The sequence below is a fragment of the Anoplopoma fimbria genome, chromosome 18 (assembly GCF_027596085.1).
Source record: "Anoplopoma fimbria isolate UVic2021 breed Golden Eagle Sablefish chromosome 18, Afim_UVic_2022, whole genome shotgun sequence".
NCBI lineage: Eukaryota > Metazoa > Chordata > Actinopteri > Perciformes > Anoplopomatidae > Anoplopoma > Anoplopoma fimbria.
Window position 1 is genome coordinate 12263448 of NC_072466.1, and position 24632 is coordinate 12288079.

The window sequence follows — 24632 nt, forward strand, 5'->3', positions numbered from 1 at the left end:
CGTCTGGCCACTCCCATTGCTGTATCCGTGTACGTTTGTTTTGTAGTCACTGCTGCCCGGAAAGTGGAGGCTCAACTCATAACACGGAAACAGTCTGTTGTGGTTTATACATGAACGTGTGTGTGTGTATGTGTGTGTGTCCAAAATGGTCATTATAGTTATCAGGACTATTTTAATTATATTATTTAACATGTAAATACTCTTTACATAGATATTAATATATGTTCACATTCTAACTAGTTGTCATTACATCTTCATAGCAAAAAAATATATAAAAATCAAAGAATTGAGGAAAATTTACATTTTGAAAAAGATAATATTTGCTTTGACAAGGCCTGAATGAAACACATCCATCGAAACATTAATTTCCATACAACTCTTTGCATAAGCACAGCCAGAGCTGTGTCCATGAGGCCTCTCAGGTTTGTGTCTGGTTTCTTTCTGGATAAAGTTTCAAGGCATAGCTGAAGGGAGGAAAGTGTCATGTCAGGATTGCCTCGCTGCCTCATCAGACTTCAACCTCCAACTGGCACTGGGACGGCTCGAATATCAATGTGAAGCAGCAGGGATGGGAATGAGCACATCCAGGTCTGGAGCTATTTCAAGATCATTTAGCTGGAATGTGTGTTTGCACATATTTGATTGGCCAGTGTAGCACATATGACTTTGCCAAATTACCTTGCAGTTTGCAGTAACAAAGTTGATTCAAATTCAACCTATTATTTCTTGCTCCCATGTTCCATTAAAGTCAGAGTGAGGCAGCATTTTTTTCACATGGGGCTATTATGTGAACAAGGCCTCAATAAGAATTGCAAGTTGTTGTCAAACTTCTGCAGAGATCAAGAATGAACTTCATTCCAATATTTAGAGGTGCAATTTTTCTTTCTTTCTGTGAACTAAATAAATATCTGTGTACTTGGCAGTGGTGGAAAGTAACTAACTCCATATTATGCTATATATTATATTTCTACTCCAGGACAATTCAGGGGGACATATTTTACTACTATACATGTATTTGATACTTTAAATTACTTTGCATGTTCAGATTAACAAAACAAATTATAGTCTACAAAAAAGTATGATGTATTATTATAGATAAAGATACGACTTTATTAATTTCACAAGCTGAATACAATTAAATTCACCTTTACCAGCTGGATCATTAAAGCAATGTACATATTGATGCATCTATAATTATTACTCAATAATATACAGTACCAGTCAAAAGTTTGGACACACCTTCTCATTCAACTACTTTAAAGAATCTAAAATATAAAACATATTCTGGTTTGTTGAGCATTTGTTTGTTTACCACATAATTCCATATGTGTTCCTTCATAGTTTGGATGTCTTCAATATTAATCCTCAATGTAGAAAAATAAATAAAAGAAAGAAAGAAAGAAAAACCATTGAATGAGAAGATGTATCCAAACTTTTGACTGTTACTGTATATTATATTGAAATGGGCCATTCTGAGTAGCCTACTTTAAGTCTATATTGATTCTAATACTTTTGTACTGCAGTCAAATCTTTAATGCATGATTTTGACCTATAACAGAGTATTGGTGGAACATTTATTGTCAATTGTTGGCCTACCTGAAAGGTCTGAATACTTTTTCCACCACTGTTGGCCAATGGTGATGGGGAGGTTTGGGGGAGGGGAGGGGGGGGGCTGATGGGGTTATCAATATTTTATCAGGAGCACCAGAAATCCCTGCAACGCCCTTGCTACTTATATGATTTACTTTTCGACCACGATGATGACAGCTGATCAGTTCCAGTGGTGACTCACCAATGCTGTGGGGGGGGATGCAGTGTTCCTTCAACCACATGTATTTATTTGAACTGTGCCTCTTGTCATTGTGCAGTGGTTCTCCGCCACACTGTCAGCATCTTGCAGGAGTTTTGCGGATCAATCAGGAGACTGGAGCTGTGACGTCACCGCCGCCGAGAGGCAGAGCACGGCGCATCGGGCATCACTCCTCATCCATTAGCAGGCTAGCTGGCTAACCGTGGCTAGCCTCAGCTATGGTCCACCATCACCATCACCATCATCATTATTATTATCTCATTTCTAAAATAAACAACTGCTCGGAATGTATTTGCTAGGTGACGTCAGACTGGGAGCATGGGGACAGTTTGGATTTTAACTGGGATCGCAATGCAACGAAGCGAGGTACGAGCTGGAGAGAGATGGTTGGACGGGTGTCTTCAGTAAACATGCTAACTAGTTAGCTTGTTTACAGGACCACCGGAGCCGCCGCATTGAAAGCCGTCACGTAGCTAGATTAGCCTCGTAAATGGCTAGTCTCTCAAATGGTCTGTTTGTGGACATTTGTGCCCAGTTGCCGCCCCTGCGACAGTCCTGGTTGTGGTTTGTCAGAGTCAAACAATGCTATCTAATCGTGACCATCTAGCGTGTGTTAGCGGCTTGTGTGGTTATTTAAGACGTGAGCTGTAAGGTAAGCTAACCTATGTGGCATCCTGGTCGTGTGTCTGTCAGGCACGTAACATGTTACAGGGATGCTTTATCTTTCTGCGTGCAATGTGCAGTGATTTGTTACAGAGAAAGAAAAAAAAATGGAGCTGAATTTTTAAAATCGGTTCCCTGTTTTCCAGTGAGAGGCTCGCGTGACTGATGCCAGGTGCAGGCTGTAGCTGAGAGCACTCAGGATGAGTGGGGCTGGAGAGCACACAGACATCCTGTCAGTGGCAGACGTGGTCCGAGACAGATGGAAAGTGGTAAGAGAGAAATCACAAAATCACGTTTTAAAAGATAACAAACAGATGGTCCAGTGAAGAGCAATGATTTCTCCATAAACCACACTTCAGGTTGACAGTGGTTATGCCCTTGTTTTCAGACGAGGAAGATAGGTGGAGGCGGGTTTGGGGAGATCTATGAGGTTTTGGATCAGTTGAGCCAGGCCACTGTTGCCTTAAAGGTGGAGTCGGCTCAACAACCCAAACAGGTGCTAAAGATGGAGGTGGCTGTGCTGAAGAAGCTTCAGGGTGAGTGATGCCATCTACTCGTCAGTGACAGTTATAGACTTTTCCTAGAGAATAACTAAGTAGTATGCATATTGTCAATTGAGTTAGTAGATGATCATGTGTGTGCCAGTTTATTTCCTGTTGCATTGCAAGAAATGAATGATATCAGCTGACAGGATATAAACATGGACACACGTTGTTATCTAACTATGCAATTCTGTTGAAATGATCCATATTTCTTTAACAGGCAAAGACCACGTCTGTCGCTTTGTGGGCTGTGGCCGAAATGATCGTTTCAACTACGTGGTGATGGAACTTCAGGTAGGATTTTAACCAGTCAATGTTGGTGAAGTATTTTGTTTGTTGCTGACAGCTAATCACTGCGTCATAAAAGTGACACGCTGAACACCGATGCTGTCTTTAGGGGAGGAATCTGGCAGATCTGCGTAGAACCATGGCCCGCGGCATCTTTTCTGTTTCCACAACTTTGCGACTTGGCAAGCAGATTTTAGAGGCCATTGAAAGCATCCACTCTGTAGGCTTCCTGCACCGAGACATTAAACCTGTAAGTTTACCTGAAACGCTTGATGGTTTGTAAATCTATCTTTGTACAACAGTCAGTTTAACTTAACGCACTTGTTTTTTCTTTGTGTTGTTAAAATAATAGTCTAACTTTGCGATGGGAAGACTAGCCAGTACCTGCAGATGCTGCTATATGCTTGATTTTGGCTTGGCCCGTCAGTTTACCAACTCCAGCCAGGAAGTCCGTCCAGTAAGTACTCTGTGTAGACTTCCTTTAAGAAATGTTTTGGCTTTTTTAATTTAAGGTCCCACAAGGTATTTATTTTCAAAGAAAAGCTTTCAAGCTTTAAAAGTTTGGTCCGGCATGTTAACCCAAAAAACTGTGCAAGAGATTACAATCGGATATACTGTATGATATAATTTACTTTTACAGCACTAGGGAGTCATCCTTGTGATAGGATATATAGATATATTAAAAGCACACAATGTACATATTTCACACCATATAAGTATTTAATTCATGTTACAAATTTCACATGACTGCAGTGTGACCTCATGTGAGATTCGTGTATGACCTTTCCGAAAAGGTTTAAATGCTCGGGACTTGGAGATGTTTTTTACGACTAAATAGTAAATCCAGTTGCCTTCAGCATAGTATTTGTAAATACCTCAGCATGTTATCTAGTACCAAAAACTTGGTGTAAAGGACAAACATTGTGTTAATTGTTGTTTTCCATATTATATTATATCTCGATTCTCTTTCAGCCTCGTCCTGTGGCAGGCTTCAGAGGAACTGTGCGATATGCGTCAATCAATGCTCATAAGAATAAGGTGAGCATGGACCAAACACATATATGCTACATCAATTTATTTTGCCCTTGAAATTACTCACATTTGTGTATTCTAATTTGTAGGAGATGGGTCGTCATGACGACCTGTGGTCCCTCTTCTACATGCTGGTTGAATTCATGGTTGGTCAGCTGCCCTGGAGGAAAATCAAAGACAAAGTATGTGCCTCTAAAACAGTATAGATTTGTAATTCACACTATGTGTATCCATTTCAAATCTTATTTTACCCGTCTCTGCTCTCAGGAACAAGTAGGAAATCTAAAAGACACATATGACCATCGACTCATGCTTAAGCCCCTTCCGTCAGAGTTCAGTACTTTCCTGGATCACGTCTTGACCTTGGACTACTTCACTAAACCAGACTATCAGGTTGGCCATCTCTCGATTGGCATATTCTGCACACACTGTTTGGTTGTCAAATTCTGACGCTTGTGGTTTCTCTGTGACAGCTCCTGAATTCAGTATTTGAAAATGCTATGAAGAGCCACAATGTGCTGGAAAATGACCCTTATGACTGGGAGAAATGTGATTCGGAGGATATGCTGACCATCACTGCTGCAACAACCACTGCTCAGCAGCTCACTCGCCTCACACCGGCGTATTTAGGGTACTAAAGAAAGCTTTATCACTATTGATATACAGGCATTTATTCTATTAATTGGTTCTCGTTGTTGTAGTTTTACTTGTGCTACTGAAACTCCCTTCACACCCTGTTGGATATGTGGTAAAATATACAGCTGCAGCTTTTTTTAGACTTGAATTCTGCAGAGTCGGAGTTCCCTTTGAAAATTGCTGCACTAAATTGTGCTGTGGAAATGAGCTGCAGGGTGACCTTCCCTCTCCTCCACAGCATGGCCAACGCTTCAGTGCTGCCAGGCGAGCTGCAGAGGGAGAACACTGAGGATGTCCTGCAAGGGGAACGCCTCAGCGATGCTGACAACTGCCCCCCCATCCCCACACCCACCACCCCTGGTGGGGATGTATGGGAAGAGATGGACCGCAACCGCAACCATAAACATGTCCAGCCGATGATCAGGAAGGTCAGGGCAATGTGTTTTACCCACTGCTGAAATAGTACTCTTATGTAACTGCTTTTCTTCCTGTGCATTGAGATGCACAGTTTATCTGCACTGCAGTGCATGTCATGCATAAAACTCCCCTCAAGACTACATTGACTTTGCCTTGAGATATGATAATAATAATAATAATAATAATAATAATAATAATAATAATAATAATAAGGTCTCTGCCAACCTCTATTACTGCATCTACTTCTCCTGGGCTTGTATAGAAACCCACTTCTGACTGCCTGCCTCCACATATAAAGAAATGGATGTCATGCTACATCTTCTTTCTGGGGATACAAATGGAATATTTACATTTTTGAGCCGCATTGTCATTCGTTTTTTCAGGTGGTAAGTGAAGATGAACACAGTCAGAACCAGGGGAACCAGAGCCCCAACACCGGCTCCATGCAGAGTTCCCCTAGACGGGTGCGATCAGAGACCATGTTCCTGGACCGGGCTGCACCTCTACTCCGGAGGATGAGACACAGTCAGAGCTTGGCGTTTGAAAAGAGGCTTGCACCCGAACCCAAGCCAACCATTGAACGCTTCCTTGAGGCCTAGTGAGTACTCAATACACATACAATTACAAAATCTAGATGTAGAATAAAGAATGTGAGAGCTTGAAAATGTTGTATTTTTTGGAAATTAACTGGAACTCAACACAGCACTTAAATATTTTGTTTCAGCTTGGGCAAACAGCGCCCTGTCCTTTCTCAAGTCGGGGAGAAATCCATTCCTGAGAGAGGACATGGGCAGCAGTCTACCTGCAACGAGGAACACTCTGGCACAGCAACTCCTGACCAAGAAGAGGGCGCAGCAAGCAGTGGCTTTGTGGCCGTGAATCTCAGTCCTGTGCCCCAGGAAGGAGACTCTCAGGAGTGGGTGATGCTGGAGCTAGAGCAAGGCAGCGGTTCTGGAGCCCCCAAGCCTGCAGGTGAGGCCCTGCATGACGATAAGGCTGGGACACAAACGCCTGCTGAGACTGAAAACCAGTCCTCTGAGCCACATGACGGCCAGTCCTCAGTGGTGCCGAGCAGTCCGGTTCTGTCCCAGATGTCCATGCCCGGCACATGGTTACTGGGCCACAGGAGACTGCCGGGGATGCTGGGACAAATGCCCTCTGTGATTATGGGAAGACCGCAGATGGACCAGGTAGGGGTGATCCCAGCATTTATTTGTGCATGAACTAAAATTGTGAAATAAATTAGTTGTATACCAGTTACAAAACAAACGCAAATCAAACTCTACTGTTCTGGAGCTTTTGTCCATTTTACAGGGTCTTAATCAAGTTTGTCTTTATCTGTATAGAAAACACAGGAATCTATACAGAGACACTCAAAAATCTCAAATTAAAATAAACAATACAGTCTATGATTAGGAATATAAAATATACAGCATATAAGAGATGTAGCTCACATGTTGTGTGGACAATAATTAAGTTGTTTACAATACACATTCATATGAAAAGGTGTCATTGACATTTGGATTGGCTGTGAGTACAACAGTATACAATATGAGAATTGCATCTTGGGTATAGTAGATAATGCAAATAGTAGCACTAATTTAGTTTAACTAAGTTTGTTTGTTTGTTTGTTTGTTTGTTTGTATCAATTTTCACTTGGCAACAAACTGCTACAAATATGTAATTTGTGCTGAGTTGCCATGGAAACGTAGCTGTACAACTTTTTTATGATTCTGAGTACCTCTACGACTTAGAAATACTTAGAACTTTTGTATATTATTTGAATGTTTAGATGTGCTCTTGTAAATATTTTTTTTTTGTTGTTGTTTTTTACAAACTTTTTCATAAAACTTTTTCAAGTTCAGACCCTCTAACAATCATTCAAATCTTCTCAGTCTTCTAGTTGTGCCCTACAGTCCCCTGTACAGGAAAGGAGCGATGCAATACCACTCGGGGCACCATCTGATAAATCTGAACAACTCCCAGAGGAAATCCTAAAAGATGGAGGGAGGTTGGAGTTAGCTCCAGTGCCAAGCTCAGCCAAAGGCCACACTGCTCATCTGACAAACGACAGAGACCCAGAGAGTGATTCTGGTTTGCCCGATCGCTCCTCAGAGCCAAATCAGCAGCCTCAAGCTGACACAGCAGGAGGCGCTCTGGAGAGCACCGTCACCGTCTCCTCCTCTCCACCCCCAGCGCTGCTCAGGAGAAGAGACTCTCCCTCATCCCCAAGATTTAGTCGAATCCCAGTACGAGACCCAAACAACCCCCTGGACTCTCCGAGCAGGGACTTCTTCCTGGAGAGGCGTCATCGCTGGAGCAGTCCAGTCCCTGGCTCCCCCACCCACTCCCCCTCTCCATCTCTGTCCTGTGACAACCTGCCTTGCGCTTTGCTGAGAGACAGGCTCCTCTCAGAGCGAGGCTCCAGGTCTGACTGTGTAGGAGAAGACCCTCTCTCTCTGTCCTCCTCATCAGGCAGTAAAAGTAAGATCCCACGTCCTGTGAGCGCCACCTTTGTACCGGAGCAGCTCACTAGCAGGTTTCTGCCTCGACCACCACCTGGGAAACCGCCCATCCGCCCGTGTGTGGACAACAGGTATGATGTTGTAAAGGTGTTATCAAATGATCATCATTACAGGTTCATTTGTCACTTTTTGTTTGGTGGTAAATATTTAAAGCTTTTATCAGGCGGCAACCTTCGGGTCTAACAAGGGAAGCCAATGCGGAAGTGACTTAAATTTGCAATCTCTCTAATAGTTAGCAGGTGGTGACTCCTGGTTGCAAAAATAAGTCTGATTGTATAGAAGTGTATGAGAAAATGATCCTACTAAATAATTTAAACATGAGTTTATGGTCTCTATGGCTAGATTCTGCTGTCAAAAAATGCTGAATATTACTGTTATCGTTTTTGTAGACCCTTCCCACTAGCTTAGCACACTCTTATACGGTGTGTGAACAGTAAACAGTCAGGCTGTTCTTAATGAGATGAAATTGCAAATGCTGCATTGTTTCCTGTGAATCCGTTATGCAATCCAGTGCAGGAATGGCAGACTCCACCACTAACAATGAAAATTGTTAATATATTAAATGCCAATTTGTGAAAGATCGCTGAAAATAAATGATGATGATTATGTCCTGTGTTCTTTTCTCCAGAAGACGGCGGTTAAGAGTGCGTGCCAGCAGCACCAGTGACGCAGACTTCCTGGCCAGTCTGACTCAGCTGATGCAGGATCGAAGCGGGATGCTCTTCAGCCCTCCTCCTCGCCCTCGGAGCTCCTCCTCCTCCCTGCAGCGCTCACTGAGCTCCTCCCCCTCTCGCCATGAGCTCCGGGAGGTCGCAGCTTTACAGGGACGCAGCCGCTCTCCATCTAGCTTCTCCGGCTCCCCTCCTCCTCGGCATGCTCACCCACATGAAAGGTCCGGAGCGCCGGGTCAGTGGGGCCACAGCTCCAGGGGAAAGGCTCTGATCCACGAGGGTAAAGGCTCTGGCAAAGTGAGTCGATGACTGTATTTGGCACACAAGTGACTGATCCGGATGTAGCCAGAGGCTGTTTCACATTCAGTCGCTGATAGCATGTGTAAATACGGTATTTACTCAAGGGAATGTACTGTATGTAATGTAAAATGTATAAATTGTATTTATTTATTTATTCATTTGTTGGATGTGTCTCTCAAAATACTTGACAATGTGGCTTGATACCTGCAGATGAAACAAAAAGGGGTTGAGAAAACCTGAAGATTGCCAACTCTTACCTCTCATTTCACTCCTCTCTTAAATCTCCATAAAGGCCTAATATGAGACCAAAAAGATAATGTTTAATACTTGAGGGATGTAAAAAATAATGCTTATTGTAAATATGTACCATGAGGACAATATTGAACACTAATAGAAACCATGTACTCATGTTAAGAACACTTTAAGAGTAAATAACACCACAAGCAGTATACCAACATCGGCATTCATGTACAGAACGAGGACATGGTGCCTCATGTTGACCTCACCCCTGTAAAACAGCTAGATTAATTATCGTATGTGACAATGAATTACTAATTTGGCATATCACAGTGTAGTAATGTGTTTTTACTTTGCTAGAAAATATTTGTCATGCAAAAGGCATCCGCATATTAGAATGTACATGTATGTGCACTCATACTTAAGTATTGTAAAAGTGCATGGGTATCAATGCAAATTATTATTATTTTTTATTCATTTGTACAATCCGCTAAGACATTGTATTTTTATTGAACTGCTTCTGATCAAAATACATGATAATGTAGACCAGCATCGATGTGCAATTTTATTTCTTGCATCAAGTAAATGGAAAAGGAAGAAATCTGACAAAAGTGGATCCTGTTCATGTCTGATTGTTTTTGCATTTTATTTTTTATCACAATTGAAAATATATATTCAAAATAAGTAGATTCAATAAATGCCAGATATCAAAACATATTGATTCCTGGTTACACTATAGACAGTTTACGTTGTGATTAAAGGGTCAGTGCAACTAAAGTTTCTCAGTTTGAAGTACTGAGATTGAAGTGTTGTGATTTCTGTCTCTGAGATTTCTGTCTCTGAGATTTCTGTCACCGCCTTGATACAATGGAATGGATTTTGTTTTGTGGCACGGCAACGGAAACAGCAGCAATAGTTACCAGGTTACTCTTGACAATCCACAGATGTTGGCTGTGGATGGATTTTATTAAAACTAGTTTTCACGGAAGAAATGGTCCCAAGCTTCGCAGCACTGTCAGTGACCAGATAAATGGGAGAAGCCTTGACTGAAAATGCTCAAACGATAATGTAATGTTTTTATGCTCAAGTTAAACTCAGACTGTGACATGGCCCCTGAGAAAAATCCCTTGTCAGATTCTGTTGAAGCAGCTGTTTTAGACAGACGTCCCTGTGACCACACGAGAGACTGCTGACGAGGTGGTGAGTGAATGGTGGGAGTCCCAGATGACAACAGTGAAATGAAAGCTCCTCCATCTGTTGTGGTCACTGTTTAATTTTAACAGCAGTAACTGACAGGAAGTTACACAATGTGTAGACAAAGACAGATTGAAACTCAAAATGGATGAGCTTCAAACTCAAGATGAATCATCCTTTGGGCTTTCTTGCTTTACAGACCCTAGTCTTGAAAAATATCAACCGGGTTTACCAGTAGTTTAGTACATAATAAAGTTGATGTATTACATACAAGATATGCATAACAGCAGATGCAGATCGTTTATGAATCTCGACTGCTACAAAAGAGACTGAAATTGCCACAAATGGCCAGATGTTGCGTATAACAAGCAACCTAATTAACAAAAACAATCTCACAAAATGCTTCACTAAGCAGCTTTTCTGGAACTTGGGAGTTTGACCAGTTGTCATGAATTTTTTTTTCTGAGCCCTTAATTGGGCTTCCTGTCTATGTTAGCTTACAAATGTATGTTGGACAGTTAATTCTTGACCTCTGAGTTTTTTTTGTCAAATGCCATTTCAAAGGTCAGGAATGAAGTTTCAATCTCAAGCACCTTCACAAATAAATTCATACCTATGAAGACTGTGGCTTGTTTGGTGGCTATGAGCCATACTATTTGGGGGGCAAATAAATAACAACCACATGAGCGGATAAATATACTTTTGTTTTAAAAATGTCAAATTATAGCTTTTTGGGAAACACGTGTTTATTTACAGTACATTTTCAATTCACATACAGGATATTTGTTGTGTCATGGAGTAAAATAAAAAGTTATACGTCTTGCTCAACTGATATCAGCACACAGTAGTTTACAAACAGCCAAGTACTTAAAATATGGTGTACTTAATTTAAGATGTGCATAAAACCTTGAATGGATGATAAAAAACGTGTGTGAACACCGACGCCAGCAGCCAGCAACACATCCGTGGTGGTGATACTGGATCAAAAAGTGAATCGTGACCTCCAAGGTAGAGATCTAGAAGAGAGGTGCACACTGTCTGGGGTCATCTGGTAACACACTGATGGAGTCCTCTGCCTTTCCACACAGCATGCAGAGCATGGTGTACTCCTGGACAACACAAAACAGACTTTATATACATACTGAAAGACTATTAGGGGGCAAAAACTAACCATGATCACTGTTAAATTAGAGAGAGAGAGAGAGATACATTACCTGGTATTCATCAACCACGGAGAAAGTATATTCGTGCCTGGCAACAACATGGTCACAATTTTTGCAAACATCTGGAAGGAGAAGCGGACATTAGTGGATAACTTATCTGCCATGGTTTAGTAGGTTATAAATTATTATTATTAAAGATTCTTGTCATTCTTTTATCTTTACAAGCCCCTTTGAAGAATATACCCTGTGAAGCCAAACCCATTCAGACCCCTTAATATGCTGCTATAACAGACTCAACCCTTCTTTAAAGGCTTTCCACAAGATTTTGCATTTTCAGCCACAAGAGCATAAGTGAGGTCGGCCACTGATGTTGGGTTGTGAGGCCTGGCTCTAGTTGATATGCCAGTTCACCCTTAAGGTGTCAAATTCCTCCACACTAAACCAGGAAAACATTTAGGGATCTTGGCATGTTGAAACAGGAAAAGTGAGCTCCCCAAACTGTTGCCACATCGCATATTCTCTAAATTTTAGAGAATATGTGCTCCGAGCGATGTGGCAACACCTAATGCTGCAGCATGCATTGATATTTTAGAGTCTAAAATATCAATGCATGCTGCAGCATTAGGTTGATAACGTGACATTAGATTGAATTTAGGGGTCTAGACAACACCTGAAAAAACAGCCCCAGATGAAAAGTTACATAAAAGATGGGAACATATGAAATAAAATGAAAAGTGGTTGGTAAATATATGTGTGTGTCAGGAGCATAAGAAGAATGACGAACGGTCATATGTGACGATCTCCTCTCCATCATCATCCTCTGTGGATTTATTGCTGATGAGCACAAAGTCCCTCTGTTTGCACTTGGCACAGCCCAGGTAGTTCATCAGGTAGGAGCCATTCTCCAGACAAGTGTTCCCCTGAGCAGGAAATCACAGGGAAAGCATCGCATTTCATTTATTTTTTATTTTTCAATACTTTATCCTTGTAACAGGTTATCATCATTAAAGGTGGTTGGTGAACCTAAATCTGCATTACTCCACGTTACTCATAGCTGGCGAACCTTAACGTCAGTATCTATACATTTACGTTAGTGCGACGTGTTTAACGCTCGTGCGTCAGAACGTCAGAACTACATGACAGTTAACTCACCCGGTCCGGGTATTCTTTGTGCACACAGCCGTTGCACATCTTTAACTTGAAAATGTCCAATTCACTTGACGATACGACACTGTAAGCCACTAACAAACACGCTTTTTATATTTTGCAAAAAAACCCTCTTCCGCACAAAACAGTGGCCCCTGCGGCTCATGGGATCTGTAGAAGACCCTAATGCCCGGATATCGTTGCTGAAGCCCAAATCGCTTCGCTATAATATTTTGTAGATCTACGAACTCTGACCGCTGCCGGCTGCCATACTTCCGCTGTCATCTCTCGCCAACGATTGGCCGACGTGAACGTGACGTAATTTGCGTGAACAAACATGGCGTTTGAGCTGCAGTAGAGTTGTATTGCCATGAGAAATGTGTCTGGTAATTCTGTTATATACACAATTCAAGCTTCATATCTTTTCAGCATAATCCGTTGAGAACGTAGATAAAATGACGTTAATTTTAACGGTTTATGTGAATTTAACGTTGGCGTTAACTGTTTCACGGTAGTCCACCTCACGTGAACCTTTGACTTAACCACGCTGTGCTGCTGCTTTAGGTTTAGGCTCCATGACTGCAGGGTGATATGTGTTAACGTTTTGAAAATGTCACGAAATAATGTAAATGCCATCAACAGTCTATATCCTTTGGGCTGTAGGCTTTAGTCGGTGGTGATATGATGCTATTGAGACATTGCATTGGACTTTATTTATATCATATGTAATACTCGTTCAAAGCTTTTTTTCTTCATCTGTGCTTTTTTTCCATCTGTGTAGAAATGTCAAAGGTTCCAACCCCACATGCTAAGGTGGGTAAAGCCCCTGTGAAGAAGAAGAGCAACAACGCAAAACCTTACCATAAAGCCAAAAAAGTCTACTGTATTTTGTGTCGCAGGTTTTATTTGAAACATGTAAGTGGCTCTTACTTTACCAACACATTTAAATGAATAGTAGTGCTGGCTAGTATGTGTGTTTTACACCAACCTACAGCAGTTCTAACTGATCTATTGGCTTGACAATATGTCTCTTTACTACAGGAAGCACATGACCATATGCATAGTATGCTGCATCACAGAGAGCTGGAGACTGTGCTGGGCAAGTGAGTGATATTTTTCAGATATAAAAATGTGAATTCTTCTCTTTTGATGAATATTTTTTCTTGTGGGATCTAAAAAATACAGCAGTAAACATATATAATGCACTTGACGAGATATTTTGGCCAGAGGCATTAGTTTGATCTGGAAAAAAATAGGATGACACCTTATGCACAACACGACAAATGTCAAGGTTGAATTCTTCTGTAGTATTCTTTTTCATTTGTTCGTAGCACAGAGAACCTATTTTATTCAGACTAAGTTCTTGTACATTACCACTCATAAAAATTGTAGAAAAACATGTTTATATTACTCAAAGTAAGTTATCAGTAAAGGTACATGTTGTAATGAACAGCAGATGTGTTGGCACTAGTATCCAAATATATTTAAAATATTTAAATATTGTTCAGCCAGAGTATTTTTTACTGCCTTACTGAGATAACATAATCATAACATGCATCAACACATCTTTAAGCAGAGATTCTGACATGTGCTTGTATCTGACAGAATGTTATGTTCTTCCATTAACAGGGATTCATTTCACGAATGTCAGGCGTGTAAGGCATCCTCCATGGGTTTAAATGAGTTTGCTCAGCACATCTCCACCGCTCAACACAAAACCAAGTTGAAGAGCTTGATGATGAAAAATGTCAAGGCCGTGTCTCTGTGTAAGACTCTGAGCAAAGAGACCATGGGCCGGATCATCGAGAGAAACAAGACACTAAAAAAAGAGGAGTAATAATTTCTTCTGTTCATTTGTATGCATTTTATTCTGTCCATGATGGAATATTTTTAATAACTGTGGGTCTTTTTTTACATTACAGGAAGAAAGCAGTGAAAAAGAAAAAAAAGAAACTGAAGCAGGTAGCTGGTCAGCAGCGTTCAGAAATGCAACAGGGAGCCAGGAATAATAACATGGCGGTGTCCAATGTGGCGAAGCTGGCAAAGTCCAACCAAGTGAACATGAGGATGCTGCATCAGGAAACTTACCAACAAGGAAGGAACAATGCTGTTGTTCAAAACAAAGAGAACAAAGTTTCCAGTCTACAAAGGTCTCTTCACCAAAGGGAATCAACTCGAGAACAGTCCACACAATCGGCTCAGCAGCTGAGGTATGATGACAACTATTCTGTCAAAATTGAGAGCTCAGACAGACTTGTTAGAAGGCCTTACAAAACCCAAGGAGGTGCTACCAACAAGCCAAAACAAAAATCATGGTCTACCGTCACCCAGAATGACTATTACAACAAGCAGGATGATGGAGAATTCACCAGTGATCACCTTCCTCATAACGGAGCCATCATCTTTGGTCAGGACCAGAAGGAGAGTCAGGCATCTTCTCAGCCAGCACAAGAAAGTTCTGCTCAGCCTGCTACTGCAAACGGAACTGCGAACGCTGCTCCAATACGGGACGTCGACGTCAGTGCGATGCTACGGCAAATCAGAAGAGCGCTTGGTGTGAGGGAGCCGTGTAGAGCTGACCGTGAAGCCAGGAAGCAGAACAGTGAGGCAGGAGTCCGGATGGCCGATCATAGCACCACGAAACAAGCTGAAGATGATAAAGAGCAGCCGGCAAGTGGCTCCTTTAGGAAGTACACCAAGAAGGCTACACCGAACGTCACCTCTGCTGCAGCTACATCTGTGCAATCTTCACAGGTTAACAGCCCTGCCCTCGCATCCCAATATGGCGTTTGTCACTCCGATATTACTCCCCCTAAGCCAAAGCAGACAACATTAAATATGACACAAGGAATGACTCAATCGATGTTTGCAGGTGACTCAAATAGACAATCAAATAGCAGGGAGAGAGAATCTCAGGAGCCCCTCGACAGCCAGACCTCTACCAGCCAATCTCCGACCACATCCTCTGAGCCCAACCTGAACATCAGTCAAAAGGTTCGAATTGCCCACAAATCAGCCAAAGTTCAGGCGCGAAAAGAGGCTGGGCTTAAACCAATCATAAATAAAATGCTCAGCTCATCAGGGGCCAAGAATAAGTCGAGCTGGAGGGAGATGTATGAGGAGAGGAAAAGGAAAAAGCAGGAGAGAGACAAAGGCATGCCCAGGTAAACCTCTTCTTTTCTTTAAAACTGTATCTGTTTCACCATTTGTTTGAAGTTATAGTTTTCTATCTGTTGTTTTAATTCTGTGTGGAAACAGGTTTGGAATTGTGTTGGCGAACCCTCTGTCTGACAAGGACAGCTCAACACAAGCAAAGGACAATGACGCATCTCTGTCAGAAGGCTTTCACTGGGAGTCGTTCACAGACAGTCCTTCAGGTGCACATGGGACCTTGTTACCTCCTCCGCCCCAGAACACAACTTCTAATGACTCTCACACAGAAACACAGTCAGAATCTCAGATGCAAGAGCCTTTGGAGCAGCCTGGTGCAGCACAGGAAGGCTACAGCAATCAGACGGCTGAAGCTGTCTCTGTGAAGCAGGAGTGGAACTTGGAGGATGAGAATGGAGATGTCAGAGCCAACAGTATTGTCAGCAAGAGGAAGCGCAACGCTGTGAGTAGAATACAGTGTTGTTAAGTGTAGGGCACAGCTGAAACATCAAAGTGATACATTTTTATGGTTGGAATATAATTATTATGTGCTCTTACAGTATGATGGCATTTCTGATATGGAGCCAAGTGGAAGAAAGAAGAAAACAAAGTCAAACAATGGTAATTCTAACATGCAGTGAAAGATTTCCGTCAATTTCAGGCATTATCATTTTATAGTAGGAGTGTAAATCTAAGCACATCACAAGGCCATTAAAAAACGACAAATGAAAAGGGTAACGCGTGTGCACTGAACCTGAACCACATATTTATTTAGATGGACAACGTTTTGATCCCAGTGAGGTCTTCTTATCAAAAAATTGTCATCCAAAACTTTTCCTACCTAACAGACAAGGACCAAATGGACCAGCTGTTGGCTGTGTCTCTGAGGGAGGATGAGCTGAGTCACTCTCTGCAGGATTTGGACAAGACTCTGGTCCAGGCCCGCAATGCCCTGCAAGCTGCCTACACAGAAGTGCAAAGACTCCTGATATTGAGACAGCAGGTACCAACACTAATGAAGACTCATTTAAAAAAAAAAAAAAAAAAAAAAAAAAAAAAAGGTTTCATGTCAAGGGTTAACATTAAATTGTTCCTTCTGGTGTTGTAGTTTACTGCAGAGGTCAACAATCTGAGAACCCAGCGCATTGAAATCCTGCAAGGGATGCAAGGTACAGTAGATTTACCCTTCGCTTGGAATGGCTTCATATCCAACAAGTAGTTAACCTTTTTCTTTCTTAATCTCTTTAAGGAGGATACACAGGAGCAGAAAAAGCCCGCACCTCATCAGCAGGGTCTCCTGCTACTGTGCATCCAAGACTCTCTCCCCTTCCTTCCTTAGCCTTCCCCACCTCCACCAGCCAGCAACCATCTCCCATAAACCCAGCATGTTCCATAAGCCCCCTTGCCTTGCCAACCATGCCAGTGAAGCAGGAAATCTTCAAACCAACCACAGCTGGACAGTCCAGTCAGTTTGCCAAAACAATCTCATGTAACTCTGATACACATTTCCCCCCCTCACTGCTGCTTCCGTCACCATGCTTAGCTGCTCCTACAACTGCTGTTACCTCTCATAAACAACTCAAACAAGAGTGCTCTGCATTTGAAAGTACAAATAGTTTTCCCGAATCATCAACCTTGCAGGAGACAGCTACGTTAGTGAGGGGAGAGACCCCCTCAGCTGACAGTGATTCTGTGGAAGAGACGGGAGGAAATCTCTGCATAGAACAAGTTAAAGAAAAAGAGCCAGCAGCAGAGAAGCCAGTCTCCTCTGTTGTCCCCCAAAGAGGTCAAATTACATCTTCTGCAGCCCCAGATGACGATGGAGGGAACGAGAGCGACGCCTCTGTCGAAATGGTGGAGCCCCGCAACCTGGTGGTCATTGATATCGATGAATCGGACAACGAGGATGCACCAAATGTTCCCATCCACCAAGAGCCTCCTCAAAAGTCTGTCAGTGTGGAGTTCAATTCTTCAAGCACACAGACATTCCAGCAAAGGGGTGTTGAGAGGTGAGATAACATTTGGTGTACATCCTGAACATAACGGGCATTGCTTTACTTGTTAGTGTGAAATGTGACCGACTTTTCTCTCTCGACCACTCAGAAAAATTCAGCCTGCAACTGTGCCAGTAAAAGATACCAAAGTTGCTCTAGGTGAGTTTTGTTTGTTTTACTTGCATAAAGTGTCACAGGACTGGTTTAGATGCAAAGATAGGATGTTTTCACTGTCATCAGTTTGTTTGTTGTTTTATTAGCATGTGTGGATGTGGTCGAGGATGAGGAGCCTTCCGTAGGAGCTTTTTTGAATCACACAGGCCCCGTCCACGGCCTCCAAGTTCACGAAGGCCAGTTGTACACATGTTCAGGGGACAACACAGCACGGGCCTACAGTCTGAAGGTATGTTGATCAAGGTCCAAAATGTGTACCAAAATGTGTTGACAACTGCATCCTTCCTCAACAATAAGAAAAATGATCAAACCTAAAGAATCCATCTGTATCACGCAGTGTTCATTTTCTGATTTTTCTTTTTTTTACTGAAAAATGACGACTCATTTTTCTCCTTAAAAAGAATCTGACTTTTATTGCTTTTAACATTTATCTTGAATTTATTTTCATTTTTTGGTAATACCAAGCAACGGGGACAATGGATGCATTAAATTATAACATATGAAATAATAAGACAAATTGTGTATGTGTATCCAGACCAGGGGGTGCGAGGCAGTGTTTGAAGGTCACACAAACAAAGTCAACTGTCTGCTGGTGTCGGCTTTCCTAAACATGCCACCACGCCTCTACACCGGATCCAGTGACCAGACCATCCGCTGTTACAGCATAAAGGTACAAAAACGACTGGACCATCCAAATTGTCATCTCTCATCAGGCAGGGAATCATTTCAGATTTTGATGTTACACATCCATGAACGCGATATCTCAGCAACACCCGGAGGGAATTTCTTCAAATTTGGCACAAAAGTCTACCTGAAATCAATGATGAACTGATTAGAATTTGTTGGTCAAAGGTCACTAAGGCGTTTTAGATAAGATAATCCTTTATTAGTCCCACAGCGGGGAAATTTACAGGATTACAGCAGCATAGAGGATAGTGCAAACAAGAGACATTGTAAGAAAACAAGATAAATAAAATAAAATATAAAACAAGTATTATAAATAAGCAATAAAAACAGTAAAAAAAATCCACAATAACTGAAATATTATATGTACAGACAGAAAAAAAACTATTATGGCTATAATTGCACAGTGTATTGCACATGTGTCATGTGGTCTACTGGGAGCAGAGTTGGTTGTGCAGCCTGACAGCAGCAGGAAGGAAGGACCTGCGGTAGGCCTTGAGTTGGGCCACAACTCAAGAATTCAGATGTTTTTTCTGACAATTTCGCACAAATGTCTAATAGGATAAGATAATGAAGTGATGACATTTTGTACAGGCATGGATTTAAACTGCAACTGCGGAGTCATACAACTGTGTGGCGCAAATTCTAGTAAGATTTCATTTTATTTGTTGATATATTTTTCTCCTCTCACCTCTAGACCAAGAGGTGTCTGGATCAGATCTCTCTAACGGACAGAGTGTTGTGTTTGCACGTTGCCTGGAACATCCTGTATGCTGGACTGGCCAATGGATCAGTTGCTAGCTATGACTTGAAGGTGAGTGACATTATTGTACAGTAAAAGTAGCTCATGATATCGTACTAGGAGTGGTTGGTTTCTGCTTTGACATTAAAAACACTACATGCTGTAAATTGAGTAAAACAATCATCAACACTAAAATATTTAGTCAGATTATGTCTTTTACAAGTGTTGACTTGTATTTAGAATATTTGCATAACAAGGCTAAAAGCATCTCCATATCTGTAAATGTAGCCCCTGATTTAAGAGCATAGGTCTTATATTTATCCTTGTCTGCCAGAATAATGTTCTGACAGCTGCACAGAAACATCAGTAGAACCATTAACTCTCCTTATCTCTTATTTTTCTTTAACCTCATCCTGATCTCTCTCATTAGACTCTGAAGCACTTAGATGTGTTTGAGTGCCACGGCCCGCGAGGTGTGAGCTGTCTGGGTACAGCACAGGAGGGCGCCCGCCGAGTGCTGCTGGTCGGCTCCTACGACAGCAGCATCAGCGTACGGGATGCCAAGAGTGGCCTGCTGCTGCGTGCGCTGCAGGGTCACACCAAAACTGTTCTCTGTATGAAGGTAAGCAGATAAACCCGCCTCTGAAAACTTTAACTGTAAACTTAAAAATATGTTTGGTCCAGATCAGGAGACTAAGTAATTGGAAATTCAGATGCTGACACTTGCAGATGTTCTTAAATACCTAAATAATCGGGTATAGTGAATAATATTTTCGTTATTGTTTTCAGGTGGTGAATGACCTGGTCTTTAGCGGCTCCAGTGACACATCTGTTCATGCCCACAACATCCACGTAAGTGTTAAAGGTTACCTGGAGTTTTAGTTGTGACTATCGAATGACGGGTACTTCCAGTTTGTTTTGATGCCTTTTTAACATCACAAATCTATTAATCTGAATGTTGCTTGTATGTTGAAAGTTCAACACAAATTTAGTTACTGAGGTGAACAACATGACAATCAAAAGGTTGAGATCATTGGAAATCCTAATCTTGAAATATTGTGACTGTCTGGGTTTTTCCAACCTCATATGCTCACTGTCGCCATTATTTTTTGTCGTGCATCTGTATTTGCAGACGGGTGAGTTGGTTCGTATCTACAAGGGTCATGATCATGCGGTCACGTCAATCGTCATCTTGGGGAAAGTGATGGTGACAGCCTGTCTGGATAAACTGGTCAGAGTTTATGAGCTACAGGTACAGTATTTATTATGCAGTTTAACAATAATGGGTCATTCCAGAAGTGGACTACGGCCATTTGACACTGATTTCTGAATAAGTTGCTAGTGTGTATATGTTATTAAAAAAAACCGAAAAAGATACTGTGAATTTCTCAACTAAAGAACTCAAATCACAAGAAGCCAATATTTCCCTGTAAGTCTCTTTAGTTCCTTTCATATTTTATCATCATCCATTGTAGAATACCTGAAACTAATTTAGATTTCTTTACTAATTACAATTAGACTTCTCATAGTTTCCTTTTGAAGCATGGAAGTAAGTTTGTTTCAGTTTGAAAAGAGGTCTCAAAGGTTTTCTATAACAAATTCAGAGCATATCTAGTGCCGCCATGTGGTTCTAGACATAACATGGAGACGGCTGAGCTAGTGGCGAGCAGCTCACGATGCCAACAGAGCAGAAGAATGGCAACATTGGTAAATAGTGGTTTGCTGCTTCATTAAAGCTCTGAATCCTATATAGAGAGATATATTGAATCATGTATAGAGAAATTTGACTGCTTGCAGCTTTTATATGTAATGTATTTAAACGTTCTGTCTGTCTGTCTGTCTGTCTGTCTGTCTGTCTGTCTGTCTGTCTGTCTGTCTGTCTGTCTGTCTGTCTGTCTGTCTGTCTTCTTGTGCATCAGGTCAATCATCTTTATTATTCATTTAAACTTTTGTATTTGTGTCTTTTCAGTCTCATGACCGTCTGCAGGTGTACGGGGGTCACAGTGACATGGTGATGTGCATGGCCGTACATAGGAGTGTGGTACGTGGACTTAGTCTGGTCCAGCCATGATTTTCAATCTAAACTTGGAAGACAAAGGTTCATTTTGAAAAAGGATGGATGGATATTGTTCAACTATTTATCCATCATTGTTTGTCCCACCCAGGTCTATACAGGCTGTTATGACGGCACTGTTCAAGCTGTGACGCTCAACTTGATGAAGAACTACCGCTGCTGGGTAACAACACAACATCATTTTACACGGAGTGAATCTTAAAGGAAAATTGAATATGTCGGATGATATATATTTATACATATCAGTGCCTTCAATCTGACCCAAAATGATCCAACATTTTCTTCTTGAAGATATTAAATGATTGTATGATTAGTAACATTTTCTGATTGACTTGCATTGTAACGTGTGTCCTTGTGACCTTCGCCTCTGTTCAGTGGCAGAATTGCACTCTGATCTTCGGCATGGCGGAGCATCTTTTGCAGCACCTCGTCAGAGATCACAGCAACCAGAACCTGCAAACTGCCAAATGTCGGTGGAAAGGCTGCAGCACTTTTTTTGGCACTCAGCAGTCTGTTCAGCAGGTAATAAACCGACATCATCTGATTTTCAATAAAATGAAGATTGCCAGTCAACTTATTAGCTAAGCAGTGTGTAAAAGTTTGTTATCCCAAAATTCTTTTAACACAACGCTCAAGAGTACATTTGGGCAGGTTGAACATTACCATGAGAACACATCCACTTTTCATCCCAGGTGTTTTATTGAATAATAATAATAATATAATAATACATGTAGCTCTCAGCAGAAAACAGGATGAAACAGATCCTCAGTCTTGTTGGTACTTTTCTTGCAGAAGCTGCCCGAACACATGCAGAACCACGTGAAGAATGACAGTGAAGTGCAGCCTTGAAAACAGCTGCGGTGAAGTGATGCAGCAAATAAGGTTGGAGTCGCATCTGTAACAACACATCTGCTGATTTTGTTTTCCGATTTCTTTCCCCCATTAATTTCCAATTGGAGATAATGTTTTCCTGTGATTGTCTATCTTTTAAGGTGAGCATCTCTTGGTATTGTGCATACTGTATGATCTCTGTGGCAGTGAGACAAGACAGATTACTTGTTATTGATCCCTGAAGCCGTTGCATGAATAGATTAAGACGTTTAATCTCTAACATTCAATCAGTCCTGTTGTTCAAATAATTATTTTCAGGATTATTTGCTGTTATTTTTTGGTCTACAAGTTTTTTGTTTTCACTATGAATTCATGACTTGGTTTTATAGACCATCTATATATTGATGTATATTGTACAGTAAACCTCTTCAGCGATGTCATTAGTATATGTGGAGCTAATTACTCAGAACATTTAAACAACTATGCAGCACTGAAATAAACACTTCAGAGTAGTTTTTGCGAAGCAGCCTATAGTGTGAAATGCCTTCAGAAGCGATCTTGTTTTAATTTGTTTTGGCCATTGACTCAAAGTGGAGGTAACAGGTTTTGATATTGCCTGAATATATTGACCAACAGCAAAGCAGAGATGCCAAAGTATCCAAATCTGAATCAAATGATTCAGAATTGATTCAAATTTAGTGATACATCAACACCCAGTTTGTGACATTGTCTGTCTGCACACTCAAGTTATTATAAAGGATTATTCCACTAGTTTAGCTTTGCGCTCCTGTCATATTATAAATTACAAAAAAGGACAAAAATCAACGCAGCAGAACACGATATATATTTTGTATTCCATGCATTCGTCTTTATGTTAAAACGTGCCGCCTACAATACCCACAATACAACTTGACCGCCAACAGTTCGACGCAGATTTGGGTGCGTTATGCTAGTCATCCGTCATTGTGATCATGTTGGGTTATTTTAGGAAGGGTCAGAGCTCTGAGGATGGTTGGGAGGATTTTTGAATCCTTATTAAGGTTTTTCATGATTTTATTCCTGAGATTTTCCTCACTTCAGTGTGGAACGGACAAGTGCACATGGACATTGGCTCAGTTGTGGAAATATATAGGCTTAAGTTGCTGTTTACTGTATTATTTATGTAAAGGTGCAGTTTCGGAAGTAACTCCAGGGTTTGAAATCCATTAGCTAATATTTAGCAACTGATACTTTCTGTATAAAGAAAACAATGTGTATCTCTACCCTCCTGCTCTTAAATTACTTTTTTTTTAATCCAAAAATTATTTTTCCCTGACACCACAATGTTAAGACAGTGTATCCCTAATTACCCGCTTTCAAGCATGAAAATTCCTTATGTTGACTAAGAGGTTTGTCAATAATAAAAACATGTTCAGCATCATTACACATACAAACCATCCACTAATTTATAACTTTTACACTTCCACATTTCCCAGAGAGTTATTCTAGGCAATGTACTTGTCCCCTATGTCACTTTGAAAACTCTACTACTTTGAAAAGTAGTCGTGAAAGTTGTCAGACTAAACTGTCCAGAGAGTAACTTCTAAGTATGCTGTTTTGAAGTCATGCCTTCATTTTTGTATGTTATAGTGTACAGTGTGTATTTGATTTGTGTTAATACCTACTGTGTGTGAACAGCAATAAAAAAAACAAATATAACTCAGTTCTCATATTCAAACATTTCTTAACACTGATGTTTCTATCTTTGTATTACCAACCAAATATTCTTCACAACATAGGAACTTAAGATACAAAGGTCAATGCTGCTGATACCCTGCTTGGCTCACCACCAATTGCTGCTAAATGCCAAACACTGATGTTACATGGTAATCAAGCTACACTGACTTCAGCATTCATCAGATTTTGTTGCTCTCATCAGCACTATAGAGGGCTGATCCCGTTTTAGGAATAAGCAGGATGTCATTCACTTAAAGTGAAAATTCACCACCTTTTATGTAGATATCTAATCAATTTTGATAGTGAATGTTGTCAATATAAGCAATAAATCCTGTTGTAGTTCAATTGTGTAAATAAAGTTAAGAAAATAATCAGAATTACAGCCACATGGTTGTATGCCTCTGTAAACCAGTCATGTTACAGTTTACATCCATGTCTGTCCAAAATTTCATCATTTCTATTATTATTTAGCATAAGAAACGGTGACCTTTGACCAATGACTGCTAGTACAGCTCCACGAGCAGGAGAACTCAGCTTTCTTGATCAAATTAGCAAACACTAAATTGACTACATTTACCATAAACACTGAATGGACATCCACCTAAAAGGTGGCAAAATTGACATTAAAAAATAAGCTTTAATT

At 41.0% G+C, this 24632-nt stretch overlaps 3 protein-coding genes across 4 annotated transcripts; 2 read left to right on the plus strand and 1 right to left on the minus strand.

Annotated features, from left to right (window-relative positions):
* The first annotated feature begins 1931 nt into the window (after positions 1 to 1931).
* ttbk2b (tau tubulin kinase 2b) lies at positions 1932 to 9828 on the plus strand. Of its 2 annotated transcripts, none has more exons than XM_054618588.1 (15): positions 1932 to 2176; positions 2620 to 2742; positions 2862 to 3009; positions 3236 to 3309; positions 3413 to 3553; positions 3656 to 3760; positions 4276 to 4341; positions 4425 to 4517; positions 4603 to 4728; positions 4809 to 4966; positions 5210 to 5399; positions 5772 to 5986; positions 6113 to 6578; positions 7284 to 7984; positions 8542 to 9828. In XM_054618588.1, exons 2-15 carry the CDS (start codon positions 2674 to 2676, stop codon positions 8891 to 8893), a joined length of 2904 nt encoding a protein of 967 aa, XP_054474563.1. In that variant the 5' UTR covers positions 1932 to 2176; positions 2620 to 2673; the 3' UTR covers positions 8894 to 9828. The 2 variants fall into 2 exon arrangements, with proteins under 2 accessions (XP_054474563.1, XP_054474564.1); XM_054618589.1 differs by having other exon boundaries at positions 8545 to 9828.
* A 1198-nt stretch (positions 9829 to 11026) lies between these two features.
* On the minus strand, positions 11027 to 12836 carry churc1 (churchill domain containing 1). The gene is made up of 4 exons (XM_054618817.1): positions 12631 to 12836; positions 12263 to 12398; positions 11530 to 11600; positions 11027 to 11424 (listed from the first exon to the last, which is right to left on the minus strand). The coding sequence occupies exons 1-4, from the start codon at positions 12667 to 12669 to the stop codon at positions 11332 to 11334; spliced, it is 339 nt and encodes a 112-aa protein (XP_054474792.1). The 5' UTR covers positions 12670 to 12836; the 3' UTR covers positions 11027 to 11331.
* A 60-nt stretch (positions 12837 to 12896) lies between these two features.
* On the plus strand, positions 12897 to 24586 carry znf106b (zinc finger protein 106b). Its single transcript, XM_054618941.1, has 21 exons — positions 12897 to 13010; positions 13406 to 13539; positions 13666 to 13727; positions 14254 to 14457; positions 14547 to 15788; positions 15883 to 16237; positions 16335 to 16395; positions 16623 to 16777; positions 16883 to 16943; positions 17024 to 17783; positions 17878 to 17927; positions 18029 to 18171; positions 18478 to 18612; positions 19324 to 19440; positions 19799 to 19990; positions 20158 to 20220; positions 20501 to 20620; positions 21338 to 21409; positions 21534 to 21605; positions 21818 to 21964; positions 22235 to 24586. The coding sequence occupies exons 1-21, from the start codon at positions 12995 to 12997 to the stop codon at positions 22289 to 22291; spliced, it is 4218 nt and encodes a 1405-aa protein (XP_054474916.1). The 5' UTR covers positions 12897 to 12994; the 3' UTR covers positions 22292 to 24586.
* The last annotated feature ends 46 nt before the right edge of the window (positions 24587 to 24632 follow it).